We start from the raw sequence: 20,461 nt of genomic DNA, 5'->3' as shown, positions 1-20,461 counted from the left end.
GTCATGACTAAAACTGTTGAAACATCTGAAGTTACACACACCAATAATTTCACGTTTTCTAACATACTAAGGGGAAAAAGAAAAAAAAAAAAATACTTTAAGGCCCAAAAGATTGGCATCAAGATGGATTCTTTACCAGACCAAGTTGCATAAAATACCTGCAGAAATCAATCACTGCACAAAACACTGAAGTATTCCAAGTTTAAAGCTCTAGTTTCACAAGCACATACTTTAACTCAGCATAAGTAAGCCCTAGTGCTAAATGAAAGACGACCCATCTCTTGAGCACTCAGTCCTATTAATGCTCTGCCCTCTTTCTTTCGCAATGTCTTAATACATATGCATAGATTCCAAGGATTTGTCCAACTTCGCAGTAAATCAAACCAAGGAACTAATCTTGTTTTAGACTAAAATGGCCAAAAAGTAAAACAAATGGTGCCAGAGTATTTTTGACATTACAGTGGAAAAAAATAAAGGCAAACAACAGAAGTGTGATGTCAATCTTTGGCTTAGCAATTCAGAGTTCATATTATTAAAAAAAAGCTAGAATACAGCCATTATGAACAGCAGCAGTGTCCCTAAATGAGCCACAAAAGCAAATCCTTAAAAACTGTGAAGCTCTATAAATTAGTAGCATTCAGTTCAGATACCTTAAAAATAGATGCAGAGAAACAAGGTATTCTGTTCAGGATAGTATACCAAGCTAGCACCAAGACTTCAGCTTCCCCATCTTAAATAGTTTTATTTCTAAAACCATCTCCCATAAGTATTTTTCTACATAAGTTTATTTCAGTATTTCCCATTTTACTAAAAATATATATATATATATCAATTATGACAGAGTTAGTCTCTAACAGATTTTGTTCTAGATTTCAGCTGTTCTGGGACCTAATTTCAAGGTTTCATAAACCATATTTTGAACAAGGCACAAAAAATCCACCTACTACCCATTTATCAGAATTGTACGCACTAGATAAACAGACTAATGCACTTGAAGATTGATGCAAATAAACTGGATAAGGTCCAGAGGAGAGGAACAAGAAAGGCCAGAGATCTAGAGGACATGACCTATGAGAGAAACTTTTAGGAATTAGGTCTATTTAGCCTAGTCAGAAGATGCCTATAGGGAGAAGTGGTAACAGCATTCAAATATGTGAAAGGTTGCCATGAAGAAGAAAAGAATCAGATGTTCTCCATACCCACTGAAGAAAACACAGGCAGCTATAGGCTTGAACTGTGCTGAAAGATTTAGGTTACACATTCGGAAACAATTTTGAACCAGAAAGGTAGTTAATCACTCACAAAAGGGGTTATGAATTCTCCATCATTGGAAGCTTTCGACAACCAGCTAAAACAAATGTCGGTGAAAGGCCCAGCCCTGGGAAAGAAAGCTCAACCAGCCTTTTGGCCTTATGATCTACAGCAGACTGCAGGAGTCCAAGAGGAGGCTCTGCCAGTCATGAACACAGACTTACAACCTACTCCTTACAGGTGGTCAGGGAAAACAATCTTACTTAAAATTCTTCTTCCCGTCCTCCTCTGCATCAGTTTACACCCCAGAAATAAACTCCTCTCCCCATACCCAGTGCCTGACTGCCTGCCAGCAGGTGAGCAGCATCACAGGGAGGTGCTGTTAAGCTATGAGAATTTCTCCCCAACTCACTGAACAGCAGAAGCAAAGCTCAGTCCCCCCCCATTTAAATGTAATTCTGCCTCAGTAAAGTGAGGAACCACTGACAGCACTGAAAAGCTACAGCTGTAAGCGAACTGTCGGCCACCTACAGAAGAAAATGCTGTTTTTCTGCTCTGCTGTGTCTATATTTGGAAAGTCGTGGACAGACCCAATGACAATTCAGAAAACACATTAGTTTTGTGTTGGGTTTTTTTTTTTTACAAAAAGACACAAGTGTCACAGCAAAATAGTTTGTGGAAAAACTCCTCCTCACACTCATAAGTTTCCTGGGGTTTGGATTTTTTTGTTTGGGGATTTTTTTTTTGTTTTAAAACAACTTTGACAATTACATTTTTCTCCTTTAATGAAAAATTCTGTTATGTTTTTTCCTATTCTACTATGTTACAAAGAATATTTGGAACTGTTGAGAATATATCAACATGACTGTCTCAGACAAACTTCTTCATTTTTTATTTTCTAGTTAGTAGACTTCTAAAGCATATTCAGTTGATATTCTCCTCTCATCACTCCCAATCGTAAGACTCAAACTTCTAGTTAAACAAATACTGGATACTCAAATTTAGCATCATCTGATGGTCTACATCTTTACATTCACAAAGGAAGATTAACATTTACCAATGATAAGTAAAGTTTTCAAAGCATGATAAAGACAAACAGAAAAATGCCAATCCATAAACAAACAACAGAATTTCAAAAGTCAACTATCACTTAGGAAATGAATTACAAACAAGCACACTTTTACCCTTAAAGCCCAGCCAACAAAAGCTGAGGGTCCAAAATGCCTAATAAAATCAGCAGCCAAGTGATCTGTCTTCTATTAAGTTGCAAGCCAAAAAACTCACTTCTCTATACACCAGTGTCTTGTACCAATCAACAGCAATTCAGTTTTGGCACAATTAACTCAAAGCCTATTTATAGTCATCCAAGACAAAGTTTCTGCTTTTCTGCTTAGTTTCTTTCTGTAAGCAAATTCCAAAGCCAGGGATTTGACACACAAGACAAATGCTAACGTCTAATGCTTAAACAGATGAAGCCTGTTCCTCAGCCCCAACACTTGGTAGTGTGCTAACTCCAACTGGCAGCACACAAATGCTGCAAGATTCATGGAAGCGCATACAAGCTTCATGGATGTGTATTTCTGCAGACACATTCTACCCCAGCTAAGCATGACTGTTGTAAAGACTGCACCAGCAAAGTCAACTTAAGGTCCCCATGAGTGCCAGGCTGTTTGGTCACAGCATCCATCCCACTTTCCACAAGTGTTTGAAATGAGCATAAAAATTACAGAAACTGGCTAGGATGACATTGAAATTTCCCAAGAAATATGGAAGTAGGCAATGACAATATGAAACATTCTAAAACACAGTTTTATGATGCAATAAAGCCATTTCTTCACATCTCTGAGATACAGAGCAGCTTATCACTTCTCTTACGGTGAAAGGTACCTCTGTCTACAATGTTGCTAAGACCACATAATTACTCAGTTTCTGTGAAACATTAAGAGCCCGTGCATAACTTGCTTAATTTCAAAATAGGCTTTTGAGTATAGCAATGCCACAGAGAAGAGCAGAAGGATTGAAGATCCGATGGTTATTCCATATTCACCACCAGGAGGATACAAACAGCATGGGAGTCTGATCCAGCTTTGCTTCCAACTGCAGCACAATGTCATTCAACTAACCTGGAGCTCCTTCCCTGCAAACTCAAGACGCTTCCCAGCGCGCAGCTCTACTGCTCCCAACATGTACAAGGGAGAGATTGCCCTCTGACAACTTGATTATCTCCCACTATTTTAAACACCATTCACAATAAAAGATTTTACAAAACTAAATTTAAAAAATATTTAGCTTAAAAAAAAAAATTAAAAATTATACAACCCGCAAGTTCCTGAAGATAAGCTCAAGAAAATGATACATGCTCAACAATGGCAAATTAAATAAAATAAAAAAAAAAATATTTGCACAAACCCTAAGTTAACCATACAAAATTCACAAGCTAAGTATGTAGCTAGGCCTCACCTACATTCAACTTAGGATGCTAATTCACAGCAAGTGCACTTTCCCTCAAAAACCACATTAAATCAGATCATGTACATTATTTAGAATTTGCTTGAACAAATGGAAAACCTTATTTTGGAAACAGGATAGCACTGCACTAATGACAATAGTTACCGTCTAGCTGAAATGCTAGCCTTATTAAGCTGTAACAATTAATTACTGATGTCTAACCTGAACACCATCTGCCTTTACACTATTAGCTAAACTCATGGTTTTACTTACGCTGTAGTCATGCATTTCGACAGATAGCATTTGTTCAGCAGCCCTTACAGTTTTCAGTATCTTGGTGTAATACACACTCTAAGACAGTCTACATAAGATTATTAAATAAAACAAAAATTTAAAATCATTCCTTAATGAAAATAAGCAGGGGGTCATGTAGATCATTATAAGCAAAATCCTCAATTAACGTTTCAAAGAGAAGTCCTTACATAAATTAAACCAACCTCCCCAGACCAACAAACATGAAGCAGGAAGGGGTTTCCAAACGGAATAGTTCTTCAAATACATGAACTTAGCAACTACACTTTATGAATCTCAAATGCGTAACACACGCTCTTTGGAAGGGGAACTAACGAGTCCAACACAAAACCTAACTTACACTAAAAAGCGGTAACTCCAAGACAAAACAGAAGCACGAAGCATAGACCCTTCTAACATCCAACAGCAAAGCTGCTGACTCAAACGGCCATGCGATCAGGATGACAGCAAATAATTTAGAGCGAAGCCGATGTAAGGAAATGCAGACATGGAGCCTGAGTATGAAGCCGGTACCCCCAAAGGCAGTCACAGGGCCCGCAGGGGCAGGGGTGCGTGGGTGTGCGTGTGTGCATAAAAAAAAAAAAAAAAAAGGAAAAAGGAATAAAGACAGCAGCAGACACACTCCAAGAAGGGGACGGGACTCTGGGAGAGATGAAAAATATCTACATGTGTTTTTAGTTGCTTGCTCGGTGACAGGACCTGTTTTAACACCTGGGAGCCACAGAGACCCTTACCAGGCTTAGAGGAACATAACCCAGGTTGGCCGTGAAGAAGAAAATAGAAATTACACTCAGCTCTGTCAGGCAGGATTAAAAGGGGGGGGGGGGAGAGAGAGAGAGAAATACTTTACTTGCTCCCATCAATGAGGAAAAGCACCAAAACCATTTTGTGTCTCTTATCTGCTTAGTGAATTTCTACTGTCTCCAGCCAGCCTCCACAATCACATGGCAGCCTTGCCTCTTAGCATACCCTCAGGCCCGACAGAAGGAGAACAATGCAGGTTAATGCTCTGTATTTGGAGACACAGCACACTTCAAGATCAATTGTGCTACATTCGAAAGTCTTACCGGCAGCAAGCCAGAAACTAACTTGCCTCGCCTCCATGGAGTAACATAAAGCAACAGCAGCTCACACGTGCACAGGCACCCACACTGGAACCGTCAAAAAAGCATTCCCAAAATAGACTGAAAGCATCTCAATGCCAAGTTGCACAGCAAAGGCTGACCATGGCAAGTTTAGGGAACTTCACCCTAATCGGCAATTTCTTAAAAACAAGGAACTTCACAACTAAGCTTCAGCTTTACTAGCCAATGAAACTGTAGCCAAGTTATAGCAAGAGCCTGCAGTAAACATTAACCCTCCTCCACAACTCCCCAGTCACCTAGAGTAACCAGCAAGTCTTTTTCAGGTGCTCCTACAAACGCTCCTGATCAAAATATGATCTCGCTGCTACCTCTGCGAGTATATGGTCAAATATCTCATCGGGTTATAAAAGTCTGGTTTGTTCTCCCACTAGCTTTTATAAATCTTCTATAAATCATTACTTGTAGCACAAAGAACCATGAGGTACATGAAACTAATGTCTCAGTAGAGCACTCTACAAAGCTCCACCTCACCTCTATGTCTGTGTTGACCTCACTTCATCACTGCTATTTATGCTTAATTTACCGATTGCTTAACCATCTACTGTAGGGACACATTCCAGATAAAAGAATGCACGTTACTAAGTAGTTGAAATTTACCTTTCATGGTTCAATCCTTTTCAGATTAATTCTTCTGGATTACATGAAGTTCAGCATTGCCAAAACTAAAGCCTATTGTGCAACCATTAGAGCATGCAGCCAATTGCTTTGCCACTAGAATTAACCCTAAACATGTATGCATGCCTAAATTTACCTATGTAATCTCTCAACAAGTGTCTCTGTGCATGTAGGATTTATTTAGGCTCTTAGGCCTGCTCCCAACTTCCAGTTGCCAGCTCTGTGACTGCAAAAGAAAAACACTAAAAGAAAACAAAGAAATCATATCAATTTAGAGGGACTGTAAAACAGGTAATTTTAAGTGGGATAAAGAGAACAGTACACACTTGTCAGGTCAAACTCTAATGGCAGTGATACAGGAAGCCATTATGAGGGAAAAAACACATATTAGTTTTAAGTTCCCCCATAAACAGGGGAAACATTTCCCAGTTTGAGAATTAAAGGAGTTCTGTCCTGTAACAGAGACAACATCCTCAAAGCTAGGTACTCCACTTAACAGAAAGTTGCCTAATGGGAACAAGAAGTTGATGCTGAGGAAGCCGAGGTAGGAAAAACTCACCGCAAAGAGGCCGTATATCTTGCACTGTGCTAGAAGTCAGAGGTGGCAAGTAACAGAACCCTAGCCACACACAGACTAAGAAGTTTTACAGGGAACACGGGAACAGTATAATACAGTAATACACAGCTGCCAAAACCACAATTATACATTAATTTACAGATACCTGGGGAACACACACTGCTGCAGATGAGTCACAGTATGATGTTGTATTAACTCTATACTGCAAGAAAGCACCCCAACAATATCCAGACCCATCATCCCACTCATTGCCTTACAGGACACTTCAGGCGGCACTGGGATACCTGTATTCCTCCCAAAGAACTGTGATATCTTGATGGTCTACATTCATGCAATCCCACCTGTTCTATCCCATGAATATCACCTTTCATTTTTCCTCTGTGTCCCCATTTCACACCCTCTCTCCTCACCCTCTTAACCATCTCACCACAAAAGTTTCAGATTCTAAACAGAGGACAAGCTCTTGTATCTCCTTGGGAGATGGTTTTCGATATGCCCAACTATAACAATTATTTCAGCAGCAGTGAAAGAACGAGACTAAACTTAAAACCCACCACACCTACATACCAAGCATTCACATACTAACTGTGCATGACAGAGCAGGGTTTTCAGGACAGAGCACCAAGAACCAAAACACAAAGCAAACTTGTGACAAGGAGCAACTTAGAACTTCTGAAACCAGGAGACCATATCGCTGGAACTGTTAAGGCAATTACCTTGCTTTAACAACAGGTACAGAAATAAATTACTTTACTGCCTCTCTCAGTATCAACAACCAAAAGCTCTTACGACCATATCAATCAGTTTGAATCTGAAAATTAAATCTGTTGCAGGAGTAGTTATGCAGGTGTGCAAGGTTATCGTGCAACGCAAAAATCATACAGGATTGTGCTTCTACAAATTACAGGCAACAAGGGAATTCTTCAGCAAGGGTACAAAACATCACAGGATTTACACCTCGGTTCACTTTTCTCCATTGCTCAGCTGCTTCACAGAGAATGACAGTTTCATGACTGCAGTGCTGTCACAGAAAACAGAAACACTTCTCATCACCAGAAAAGTAGTTTGGATTATTTTGTATATTTAAACCTCCCCCCGCAAGAAAAAAAGGTGGTAAAGTATCTTTTTTCTAAATTGGCACTGCAATCACAACCATTTGAAAAGTACAAATCTAAAAGCAAAGACTAAACTTGAATTCTCTGATTGATAAGGCTAAATATCAAGCACTTAATGAGCAGCTAATAAAGATCTGTCTTTTAGCTTAAAAAAAAAAATACTAAAAATACCTCACAATGAGGATGGCTCACAGCACCCCAAAATTACACAGTAATCACTACCATTTGTTTTACATGATACTTATGAAGCAACAGTGAAGCATTATCAGCAGCAGGGTGGAGAAAAACAGAAAGACCAACTGCTGATTCTGAGCAACTAAAAGCATACACCAGAAAACAGCAGAAACCTTAGTCAAAATACTTCATCAACCACTACACAGGCTGCAGAGAGCTTATTTTAAGTTAACAAATGTAAGGAATACAGTAACCTGTTTAAGAGCTCTCTACTTTAGGACAACAAACTAAATCAAAATCTAAAATTATTAAAATTTTATTGTGCAGTACAAAAGTACTTTTAAAACAACACTTAAAGCACCAGATTTTGAATTGTGATTCACAAACCGTAAGTCAATACCTGTCTTCATCATTTTTCTTTCTTTTCCACTTGGATGAATAAAATGGATGCTGCAGCATGCTTTGTTGTATCTGTATGGGGATGGCCAAAGTGTAAGGAAGCACAGTTTATGCAACACTATGAACACTAGGCAGTGCCTTTGAACGCCAAAGTCTGTATTAGTTTGTAGCACCTCATCTGCTTTTTCAACAGCAGACTAAGTATGTTTCCTTTTACATCTGTCTTTTCAACATGAAGTCTTAAGTAAATCAGAGCATTTGTTCTTCCTTGTCTTTTTCCTTCTTTCTTTTACTGAAATTTGCTGTTTGAGCAGATGGACAGTCTTAAGGATACCTCAGCTATATCCTCTGGTAAACAAGACTGAGAAGTGTTTAGAAATTTAACAAGTACAAGAGGCAATAAGAAACAGAATTTCTTTAACAGCATTCCAAAAATATTATTTGAGATTTGCTTTAGAGAACTACATAAATTCTCTGCACAGTGAATTTCAGAGTTGTAAGGCATATAACGTGGACTATAAACATTAAGCTTCAATAGGAATGGGGAAATCTGACACATCTCCTGCCAACAAATACCATAATCACAGTGACAGAGTGAGCTCTTCAAGAGGCACAGGAAGGAACCCAGGAAAAATACAGCATCTTTCCACCCAACAAACTTGCTGAAAAATTGCACGAGGCAGTAAAAAGGACACCTGAACAAAGACTACTCTAAAATTGCACAAGTAAACCTAAGGGTCTATAATATAACCTAGTTTCTATGTGCTAAATCAAAGCCAAGCCCACTGAATTAGCAACAAAACAATTTCGCCCCTTTTTGCTTCTGGAATCCCAAGCTACAGGAGGAAAGAGTTCCATGCTAGCATTTATTTCTAAATTTAAAAAAAAAGCATAGTGCTGATAAGCTGTTACTGGTTTAGCTTTGCTGAACATTTAATAACAGTTTTTGCTTCCTCTTCATAAAAGAAAAAGTTGCTGTTCATTCTTCTGGTATTTTTAAGTCATTAGTAATGTCTTTCCCCCTCCCAACATGTTTTACAACGACTGAGAAGAGAATGCTTTGGACCTAAATATCCTCAAGCCAAAAGCACTTATCACAAAATAACAAGCATACCTAATTGCTTGATCCATCAAAACGCATTCAAGAAGGCTGGGCCAAAACCCATTCATTCCACAGAACCAGAAACCTATAGATGCCACAAATGCTAATACGACTACCCACTTCAGAAGGCAACTCCTTCTGTCTGACTATACATGTTCAGTCCTATTTTTCAGAGCGAAAGTACTGTTAAGTGGCACACATACTGAATTTCCTTCCCAAACAAACATCTGGCTCCCAGTATTTGAGAGCTCCCAGCTCACCCACATCCTCTTTTTCACAGTAGGCATTACTTGTCTGTACCATGAGAGTTTCTTCCTCCAGGGTACATCTCAAAGGGAGCACTCTAGTAGATCTGCAGGCATATTTAAACTATACAGCGAGTCATGCTCTCAAGAAAGGAAAACCAGCTTCAGAACCAGTAAAGCCACCATCAGCTATACCGTTTTCAGAACGTGAACAAGTACCACGGTACAGCCCTAAACTGATAGCAGCTGGTCCACACATTTCTGTGTGGCTCAGACTACCAAAGGAGCTTTGTGTTCCCATAGGATGGTATGCAAGATCAGTTCAGAATACCGCCTACCTTCACATTGTAAAAGCAGATAAAAAAACAGGTTCATCTCTTCTGTTGGTTTCCCTTTGCCTTTTTTTAAGCTGATGCAGTTCCTGATATTTATTCAGCATTGCTGTTATTGCAATATCTGTGTATTGCCGATTCACACTGTGCTCTCTCCCCAGACAGAGGTAGTCTTTGCTCTAAAGAACTGTAGCACAGCCCTCCATTTTCACCTTTGGATATAGCCATTCCTGAAAGCAAAGGGTGCTTGCGCAGAAAGAACATTTTTTTAAACAGATGGAAGACAAGGAAAAAAAAAAAAAAAAGAAAAAAAAAAAGATTTCTGCATCTCCTGAAGAGAGTTCAAATAAAGAACAGGATAGAATCCATGCAATAAACGGGGATAAGGAATAGTATTAGGATTTTTGCAACAAGTCATAAAAATTTATTTCAATAATTAGAAGACATTCATTATATCAATGTTAAGTTTCAGCTAAGTCAACTTAAAAGGCAGGTTGCATTGTTACAGCTTCTAGTCAGCAATAAAAGCCTGCCTGATGCTGCTTTTCTTCCTTCTGGTTGGTTTTTTTTCAATCTTGCAGTTAGATAGAAAACACTAGAAACAGTGCTTGACCATTTCCCTTACGATAGAGCAATAACTGCAAGTAAAGCTCACATTTTATCTTCTAGAACCAGAACTTTATTCCAGCATCCTTCAATAAGTGTTGTTGAGTTAAAAGCTTAGGAATACATAGGAAACAAGCTAATCAAAACACTTAAGCAATAGCTGTCCAAGGCACTGTGACAACAGATAATCTTTCACTTTAGTGAATACTTCTATCTTTTCCTGAAGTTTATAACAGTTTTACATTAAGGTAACAAGTTCTAGCAACAGAGAGAGGCATTGATTTAGAAAATAGGTCTTGCGAAACATTTTTTTGTTATTTTTTGCATAGTGTAAACAATATTAAGTTTAATTTCAAGAAGTGTTTGAAATTTGGATTGTGTTAAGCAATACTTACTATTACTGAGTAACTACTTCACGGTATAGGAAAAAAAGAGATTAAATCCCTTCTTGACATTCTATTTGAACTTCCCAGATGAGTTACTATAAGAAAAAAACCTCACATGCTTTCTTTAAAAGGGATTGATGAAAGACACTCGAGAAATGTTGGGAAACTTTCTATATTGGCATTTCCTCTATGGAAAGATGGACAGCATGAGCACTAAGTTATGCACCAGATGCTAAAAATCTTAACTGCCACTTTTTCAAGAGCAAGACTCTGTTGTCTTTTGTCTCACTGCACACCTTCGACAAGCAATTTGACTCCAATTTCTCTGTACCCTCCTACTGGGTATTGCTGTCTGCAACTAGGATCTTCCATGAGCCTTCTCTTCTCAAGGCTGAAGAAACCCAGTCTTCCCAGACTCTCCTCATGCACCATGTGCTCCCAAACCATCTTGGTGGTCCTCCACTGGACTCACTCCGCTACATCAACCTCCCTCTTTTCCTGGGGAGCCCAAAACTGGGCCCCAGCTGGATCAGTCGACACAGCACTCCAAACGCTGTCTCACAACTACCACACAGAGCTGAAGAATCACTTTCGCAGACCTGCTAGCTACATTCTTGCTAACAGCCCAGGATGCAGTTTGCCTTTTTTTTGCTACAAGAGTACATTGCTGACTCATATTCAATTCTTGTCTATCTCAATCCCAAAATATTTGTCTGCAAAGCTGCTTTCTAGTCAGCCTGTCCACCCCCACCTTTACCACTAGCTGGGGTTATGCCAACCCTAGGATTCTGCATTTGCCTTTGCTAAATGTCACATGGTTTCCGTTAGCCCTTTTTCTAGTTTATTAAGGTCCCTCTGAATCACAGCACTGGTTTCCAGCCTATCAACCACTTCCCCCAGTTTGGCATAGTCTACAAACTTGCTGAAGGTACATTACACCCTGTCTTCCAAGTCCATTAAAGACATTAAATAGATCAGTCCCAGTGTGAAACCCTGAGAGACATTAGCAGCGATCCAAGCAGCAGTAGAGCACTTTCCTATGCACTTTTGGCCAGAAGCATCACTATATTGAGCAGAAAGGCAGTTGCCCTCTTCACCACCTCATATTCTCACATACAGCTACCATACTTGCAATACTTGCAGTCAGCTCCAGCTTCATTAACAGCCTGTAAAGGAGAACATTCAATAGATGAATTTGTAAAAATTTAATTTAGCCAGAATTTATAGCCAATATTTTTGTTCTGTTGAACAAAAATGAGATTTCCAGAGGCCCTTAAATATATCAGCTTAAAAAGAAGTTACTTAATTTCACAAAGAAGAAACCACACTGGATAATTTCTGCCTACCACCTCAGCACTGGGGTTTTTTTGTTTGTTTGTTTGATATTATATATGTATATACATACACACAAATAAACTAAATCAAGAAATGGATTTAATAATTACCAGAAACTAGCAGTCAATTTCATACACAATTACCAAAATTACTCTGTAGGTATTCCTGTCCCAGCTACTGCAACTTCTATTCAGTTTTTAGTTCTCAGTTTCAGATTCTAGCTGTAGACTTCATTTCTATTCTAAAGTTATGAACACTTAATTTTCTAAAAAGAGAAGGTATCAAATTTTAGGTAGTTCCTTTTTTTGCTCCACTGCATATTTCCCACAATTCTCCCAATAAAATTCCAAAAAGACAGGACAGCCACAGGAATCTTGACAAGCCAGAAGTCGCTTCTGGAACACTGCATTAGAGAAATTAAGGTAAAGGGAAGTTAAACTTAAGAAAGCCATAACAAGGCAAAACTGAGAACTCATTTCTAGTCTTATATAAACAGCTGTCACAAATAAGGCTTTTTGGACCAGCATTCCACTTGTCTGTGGAAAAAAGCATGCCTACTCCAGAGCTGCACTACCAATTAAAGAATCACCTGGGTTCCCTAAAATAGTTCAGCACTTGAATGATTCAGTATCCAGTTTCTACTTAGATAAATACAGAAACACCAACTGCAAAAAAGGAAAATGAGATGTAACTACTTAACGATATCACCAGATGTTCAAGAAAAAACCCAAGCATTTTGTGAAATCAGGAATAAAATACTTCTAGCAAAATGTCAGGAAAGACAACTTTGCAGTCTTTCAGTACAAGCAGGACACAAGCTTAAACGCAAGACAAACCACAACTTGAATTAATAAAATCTAAATTTTTGACTAGTCATAAGCTACACAAAAGTATTCCGATAATAATTCTCCAATGAAACATGGCATCCATGTTCTCAGCTTTCTACAGCTTTTCTTTCAACACATTTTGCATTAAGGAGATGAAATGTGGCTAGCACAACCATAAATTTGCATATTTTTTTTAGGGTTGGGGAGGCAGAACAAGATGACAGGGAGTGGTTTAAAGTATTTGGAAGAAAAGGAGAAATAGTATTTTCAGCTCTTTTGAATGTACAAGATACAATCCTATATCATCCCACCTCCATCATACTGTTCATCCCTCCTGAAACAAAGGATCATTCACACAGATTAGTTTACCTCTGCTCCAGCAGCAAACACACACATAGCACTTCCCTCCTCTCTCTCTCACATGGGTTCCACCAACTACAACCAGACAACCAGCTAGATTCTGCCCCAAAATTAGTATCTTTCCCTTCCACTCTTATGAAAACTTTTCAATTAAGTTTAGCAAGCAAAACGCCCACAAAAGGCACTGTATGACATTTACTAGATGGCTACCCTGTCAGGAAAACCTAACCATTCTGAAAGCACTCATCTTGTAATCATTCTGCTTAATGCCAGGAAAACACTTTACCTCCTCACCCTCAATTCAGAAGGAGATTAAAGCAGGATTTTAAAAAGTGCAGTTAAGACTAAAAACATTTGATTACAGCTTGACCGCTCTGAACATTCACCCCCAAAAACCTGAATTATGCAACTTGTCTGATATTGTTACCTGTAATTTTGTATCCATATGCAGCCAGCTGTCCAGCCATATATTCACCATCCGAATTATTGTGAGAACATCCCCATGTACGAATCCAGATTTTCTGAGCACCAGGAATAATGCTGTTAAGTAAAAAGGAAGGAAAAAGGCAAGTTAAAAGATGAACAAGCTCCCCTTTAAGCCCACTAAACAGACTCAATTAATTGTAATTCTCCAAATATAAAATAAGCAACACAAACAGTAACAACTCCAAAACAGCTGGGGAAAAAACATCATAATTATGTAATTTTAGTGTAGTGGGTATTAGGTCTGGCTGGGACAGAGTTAACTTTCTCCACAGCAACCCATATGGTGCTATGGTTTGTATTTGTGACTAAAACAGTGTTGATAACACACCTGTGTTTTAACTATTGTTGAACAGTGCTTGCACAGCATCAAAACCTTCTGTTTCCCCACCGCGATCCACCCCACCACAAGCAGTCTGGAGATGGACAGCAGGTTGGGAGGGAACACGGACAGAATAGCTAACCCAAATTGGCCAAAAGGGTAATCCATACCAGATGACATCGTGCTCAGCAATAAAAACTGGGGGTTTGGTCTTTCCAAACTAGCCATCGTTCTGAGACTGCTTGGGCACCAGCCTGCTTGTGGGAGGTGGTGAGCAATTGCTTTTGCATCACTTGGGGTTTTTCCCCTACTCTTCCCTTCCCTTCAACTGCCTTCATCTCAACCCACAAGTTTTCTCGCTTTTGCTCTTCCAGTTCTCTCTTCAAACCTACTGGGAGGAGGGGTGAGCAAGTGGCTGGGCGGCTGCCCAGTTGTGGTGGGTTGACCCTGGCCAACAAGTGGCAAGAAAAGAGTTTTAGAATGGAGAAAGTACAAGAGCTGTAGGATAAGAAGAGATTCAGTACACTGCAGTTATGTTAAAAAAAAACACAAACAAAGCAACTAACTTTCTGAAAATTACCATATCATTTAACAAGTGAGCTTCAACTGACTGCACTGAAATTAGGCCACCAGCAAACAAACCGTTACAGCTAAACTGCAACCTTTTGACATTATGGCACCCATTGATTGTAGTTCCCTCCACACAAGCCATCTTTATAAATTCTTAACTTAACCATGCCACCAGCCACGCTAACATCTGAAAGCTCATATCCCAACCTTTCTGGGCTACAGAAGCAGCATGGCAGATGTACCCATGAGCTAACACAAACAATGGTTTAGGAAGCAACAAAAAGTTCTGCAAGAAGCTCTCATTGAAACTCCTGGGATAACTGTGCTAATGAGCTAAAGATGCCAGTAGAACAATAACATACTTCCTGGAATACAATCCTCTGCCCTGCCCACATCTGTTTTTTTTTCCTCCCCCTGTGCTTCTTTTTTTAAAGATACTTCCCCTAGCTAGAATGAGAAAATTGTTAATGGAAGATTAATAATCATTAAGTAGACATGCGTAACATGTCACACAGGTACAATGTATTTTGACTTCCTGAAGTCTAAACAACATACATTGAATGTGCTTTCTTGGGTCAAAAACACTAAAATACAGCCTGTTAGATAATTCGTAACACCCAAATAGTTAGGAGAATGGAGTGCTAGCGTGAAATATCTATAGACCACCAGTTCAGCTGTACATACACTCCCAGCAGAATGGGGTCAATGCACCTTTATGGGGCTTCACATAAAGGTGCATTGTTATGCTTATAAAATCTGTTCTGAACACTAATGAAAAACCAAAACTGAATTTCCTGTGCATTCCAGACATACTTTATTTTTGTCTTTATAATGAGGGGAAATTTTATCCACCAGCTTGAACTTAATTGGGGAGGTGGGGGGGGAACAAAATCCAGATGTCTGAACTGCAGTAGAAACTAGAATCAATAATTGAGTTCACCTACACTTTAATCAATTCCACTGCAGCAGAAAGTTGATTTTGTTCTTATGGGAGTCACAAGAAGGAAAAATGCAAAGGTACGTTCCGTAGTTACTGCATACTATTTCCACTGAAATAAAACAGTAAGTTCAAAAGAAGTTTCCCTATATCACTGGCAGGATGTAAACATAAAAACTACAGTCTTTGGAAATCCCAGGTTCCAGAAACAAGGTGGAAACGCTGAAGGACAGAAGGTGTACCCTTGGTGGAAGAGGATCAGGTCAGGGAATACTTCAGCAAACTGGACATAGCTAAGTCCCTGGGCCCTGATGGGATGTACCCACAGGAGAGATATGGACATAATGGAGACAGTCCAACAAAGGGCCATGAAGATGATTAAAGGACTGGAGCATCTCTCATAAGTGGAGAGGCTGAGAGAGTGGGGGCTGTTCAGCCTGGAGAAGAGAAGGTGCCAGAGGGGGATCTCATCAATGTATATAAATACCTGAAGGCAGGGTGCAAAGAGGACGGAGCCAGGCTCTTTTCAGTGGTGCCCAGTGACAGGACCAGAGGCAACAAGCACACACTGTAACACAGGAGGTTCCCTCTGAACATCAGGAAACACTTTTTCACTGTGAGGGTGACCGAGCACTGGCACAGCTTGCCCAGAGAGGTTGTGGAATCTCCCTCTTTAGAGATATTCAGAAACTATCTAGGCACAGTCCTGGCCAGCTGGCTCTAGGTAGCCCTGCTTGAGCAGGGGGTTTGGACAAGATAACCTCCACAGGTCCCTGCCAACCTCAACCCTTCTGTGACTCTCAGAATTTTGTTTATATTTCTCATTTCAGATGTCAAAAGGCTACTCCAGGAATGCATTTTGAAGAGCTCAGCTTCTATTTAGGTAAATAAGGTGAAGCAGACAATTTTTTCAGAAATGTTTTACACATAAAAGCTTAAGTAATAAGAACCATTTTTCCAGTCTCATTACTCCATTAATCAGTACCCCAGTCATAACTGATTTCTACAGAAAGTTTGCCTGGGACAAGACATTTGCTTAGGATTTATTATCACTACATTTTCTAAATACTATTTTACTCATTTTTACTTTGTATTCAGATTTTATATTATGAGATCATGAGAACTTCCACCTTATTTTTAGAAGCTGACAGTGCGCACAAGATATGAGAAAAGCAACAAGATAGGGTTGATGGAAGAATTTACCTGTCACTTGGGGGATCATCATCTGTCTGAATATTCTTTTGTGAATGGCGTTTTCGCACTTTGGGAAAAACATTCTTTCTTACAAACTGCCGATCACGTGGTTTCAAATCTTCTGCTGACACAATATCTTCAATATCTTCAAGCACTGAGTCACAGGCAGCAGGCATCTTCAAGAAGCATTAGAGAAGACTGGTATTAGCAAGCATTTGAGTACAAAACCAAGACCTAGTATCTACTGCATATATCCTCATAAAGAAAAGACAGATATAGTTCTACACACACCTGCAATATATCATACATATGAGGGATACTGAGCACATTAAAACAATCAACTATCCAGAGATACTTCCTGATGCCCTCTTCCCCTATGATCTCAAACACAAGCAAGGAGAAAGCCACAAACCATATAGTTGGGGTTTTTGGGGGTTTTGTTTGCTTTTTTTTATTAATCTGTACCTTGACATTTTCTAATTCAAAAACCCTGCCACTGCTCTGACACGACATACCCAAGATACAAGTATTCTTAATCACGTCAGGCATCATAGTGAAACAAGTTCACATTATATGACAGATATGCTTCCACTCACATCACAGGCAAAGAATGAAAGATACAGCATTCAAGTGCCTCCTTCAGAGGCTGTTCTGACTCTTTTATCTGTGTGCTGAAAACAGGTGCACAGTATGTCAATGTCTTCCTAGTCCTTTTGAAAACAAACCAAACTATTCCTAGAATTCCTGATCCCACAGGCCTTTCATTTGAATTATTTCATTCATCAGGACAGCAAAATAAAAATTCCTGTCCTCAGGTACAAGATGTTAAGCAACTGTACCTAGCTAATAGAAAATAGCTAGATTATTATCTGGCTCGTATAATATACTAGAAGACCATTAAAATCTCATTATATTTTCCACAAGAAAGTAAATATATATGCATATGTATCTCCCAGACTCTCAAGATCCAGGTCCATTGTCAGGAAAGTAAAAAAATCAAACTATTTGCTAAAGGAACCTATAAAAAAAAAAAACTACTGCATTAATTGCATGCCTCATACTGTTCTGTGTGCAATTCTTATTCGGAATAAAGTCTGATTTACCACTGGAAATTTGGGTTTGGACATGTCTCAACAGTTTACTAAGGAAACCACACAAGGGCATTTCACAGAGTTTACAGGGAAAACACAACACTTTCCTAACTGACAGTGAATCAAAACAAACAAGGCTTTAATTTCTTTAAAAACAGATTTCAGGAACAGAAAATACAGGCTACAAAATACTTTCAGATGTGGCAACTGTATTATTCAAGAACATAAGAAATTAAACAGCTGTGCATTTTCCCAGTATGAGGTCCTTCAACCTTGCAAAATATACTTCAAAATAAAACTTCATATTACCTGAACCATTACACATCTGCATTTAAACTTAAAAAGGAATATAATGACGTCACAAAGAGGATGCATCTGATGAAGATATTTAAGCACTTAGCATTCTTCGAGATCAAAAATCCCAGAATCTATTAAAAAATGCAGCAAAGGAGGAACAAACATAAAAAGCTGTGAAAAATCTAGCAATAAAAAACATTGGAAGGGAAATGACATCCCTTAGGCTGCTTTATAACACCAAAAGCATGTACAAATAGGTAAAGTTATCAACTCAATACAGGGAAGGAAAAAAAGGTTTTGATTTGTTGTTTTTTCTCTCTTCCAGAAAAATATCCAATATAATGGTGCAGCTGGCAAAACAAATAAGCTTTAGTTTATTTCAGTGGCCCACAAAAGAAAGAATACAGCCAAAATAAATTTCTTACCTTTTTAAGGAAGGTCTAAATCCTCCTGGATAATAATGCTGGGGAAAAAAAAAAAGAGACACAGCATGAACAAGCAGAACTAGTAGACAGAAAACACGAGTTCATGTTATTGTTCAACAAGCATTCGTCCTCCTTTTGCAGAAATCTGTTTCTTGCTCAGTTTGACCTCATGTCATGGTTTAACACCAGCTGGCAACTAAGCACCCCACAGCCACTCGCTCACTCCTCCCCCCCACCCAGTGGGATGGGGAGGAGAATCAGCAAAAGTAAAACTCGTGGGTTAAGAACAGTTTAATAATTGAAATAAAATAAAATATAATAATAACAATAATTGTAATGAAAAGGAATGTAACAAAGAGAGAGAAATTAGACCCAAGAAAAGACAAGTGATGCACAGTGTAATTGCTCACCAGCTGCTGACCAATGCCTGAGCAGCGATCAGCCCCTCCTGGCCAACTTCCCCCAGTTATATACTAAGCATGCCGTTCCATGGTATGGAATATCCCTTTGGCTAGTTCGGGTCAGCTGTCCCGGCCGTGCACCCTCCCAGCCTCTTGTACACCTGCTTGCTGGCAGGGAATGGGAAACTGAAAAATCCTTAACTTAGGGTAAGCGCTACCTAGCGACAACTAAAACATCAGTGTATTACCAACTTTCTTCTCACACTAAATCCAAACCACAACACTGTACTGGCTACTAGGATGAAAATTAACTCTATCGCAGCTGAAACCAGGACACCTTGTTAATGCTGGGAACACATGATGACTGGCTGACAAGGTGGAACAGTAACCACATTTTCCCTGTCCTTCCTTGAGCAGAGGCACTAATCTTCTTGTCCTTCTTTTATAGGGTTGGTGGTTTTTTGTCAAAATCTGGTGTATTTAAGTTATTTCAGACCTCCTCCAGATTACTGTCTTCAATCAGGAGTTTAAAATTTGGAATGAAAGAAGCGGAAGAGATTAAGGGTAAATTCTAGCTTAAAACACTCATGACTTTTTTTAAAAATTACACAGTAAAGTTTTTTTAGAACAGATTACTTGATATCTGCACTGGTTCCATATGCATCCATGACATCCCTTCTTCAGAAGCAAATAAACAGATTTCTGCAGCTACTCTGACAGATTGACCGAAATAAGAGACAACAATAAAATTAGAAGCTAACGTATTCTTACGCTGTCAAGTTGTACCTGCAGAACTTTACCCTTCCCTTTAAAAAATGAATGTAAGCAAACAAAAAACAGTAACGGTGTCTTTAACGTCTTGACAGAAACAAAACTTCCCTTGCCCCTGTCTATTTCAGTCACCCCTCCTTCATCCTCTTGCACATACCAGGGGAGTAAGTCCTTCTTTCCACAGAGAAAACTTCCACCCAGGTGGAAGAGGACCGCTCTTCCCTCTGTTTACCAACAGGTGTCTCCGGTAAAGCCCCGGGCTTTTATCCCCAGGCTCACACAGAGCAGAACAAAACCGCAGCGTCAATATAAAACCGGACCGACGCATCGCCCGGCCCGGCTCGCCCCAGGGCAAGCTCGTTCGGTGCCCGCGGGCGACCGGCAGCCCGGCCTGGAGCAGGGACGCCCCAGAGCCCGGCCGGGCTCGGTCCCTCAGCGGGCTCGGTCCCTCAGCGGGCTCCCACCCCGCTGACGGCGCCGGAGCGGCAACCGGGCCGCCAACTCCTCCGGAGATTCCCGCCAGAAAGGGACCGCCTCCCCCTCCCAGCTTTAACGCGGAGCCCCGGGGAAGCCCCCACAGGGGGACGGGCGCGGCCATTACCGTCACAACCGGGCAGGGGAAGGAGGGGAGGGCGGGGAGGCTCCACGGCGAGCCCCGACACTCACCGCCGCCTCAGCTGGGCTCCGCCATCACGGCCGCCGCGCAGCGCCCCGCCTCAGGCCCCCCGCGCGCGCAGCAGC

The 20,461-nt window shown here is 40.0% G+C and overlaps 1 protein-coding gene across 2 annotated transcripts in view; it reads right to left on the bottom strand.

The window, feature by feature from the left end:
• The window catches only part of CDKAL1 (CDK5 regulatory subunit associated protein 1 like 1), a 419,452-nt gene extending 398,991 nt beyond the window's left edge, over positions 1-20,461 (bottom strand). Inside the window, exons 1-4 of one of the 2 annotated variants that reach the window (XM_069809205.1) lie at positions 20,387-20,461; positions 18,549-18,586; positions 16,745-16,911; positions 13,657-13,769 (exon numbers count right to left, since the gene is read on the bottom strand). In XM_069809205.1, coding sequence (XP_069665306.1) covers positions 13,657-13,769; positions 16,745-16,911 — 280 coding nt within the window. In that variant the 5' untranslated portion in view covers positions 18,549-18,586; positions 20,387-20,461. Of the gene's footprint in view, positions 1-13,656; positions 13,770-16,744; positions 16,912-18,548; positions 18,587-20,321 lie in introns of both variants that reach the window. The other variant, XM_069809203.1, reaches the window with a different exon arrangement.

This window comes from Haliaeetus albicilla, chromosome 21 (assembly GCF_947461875.1).
Source record: "Haliaeetus albicilla chromosome 21, bHalAlb1.1, whole genome shotgun sequence".
In the NCBI taxonomy this organism is placed as follows: domain Eukaryota; kingdom Metazoa; phylum Chordata; class Aves; order Accipitriformes; family Accipitridae; genus Haliaeetus; species Haliaeetus albicilla.
The sequence above is the reverse complement of the archived record's forward strand: the minus strand, read 5'-3'. Positions and strand labels throughout refer to the sequence as shown.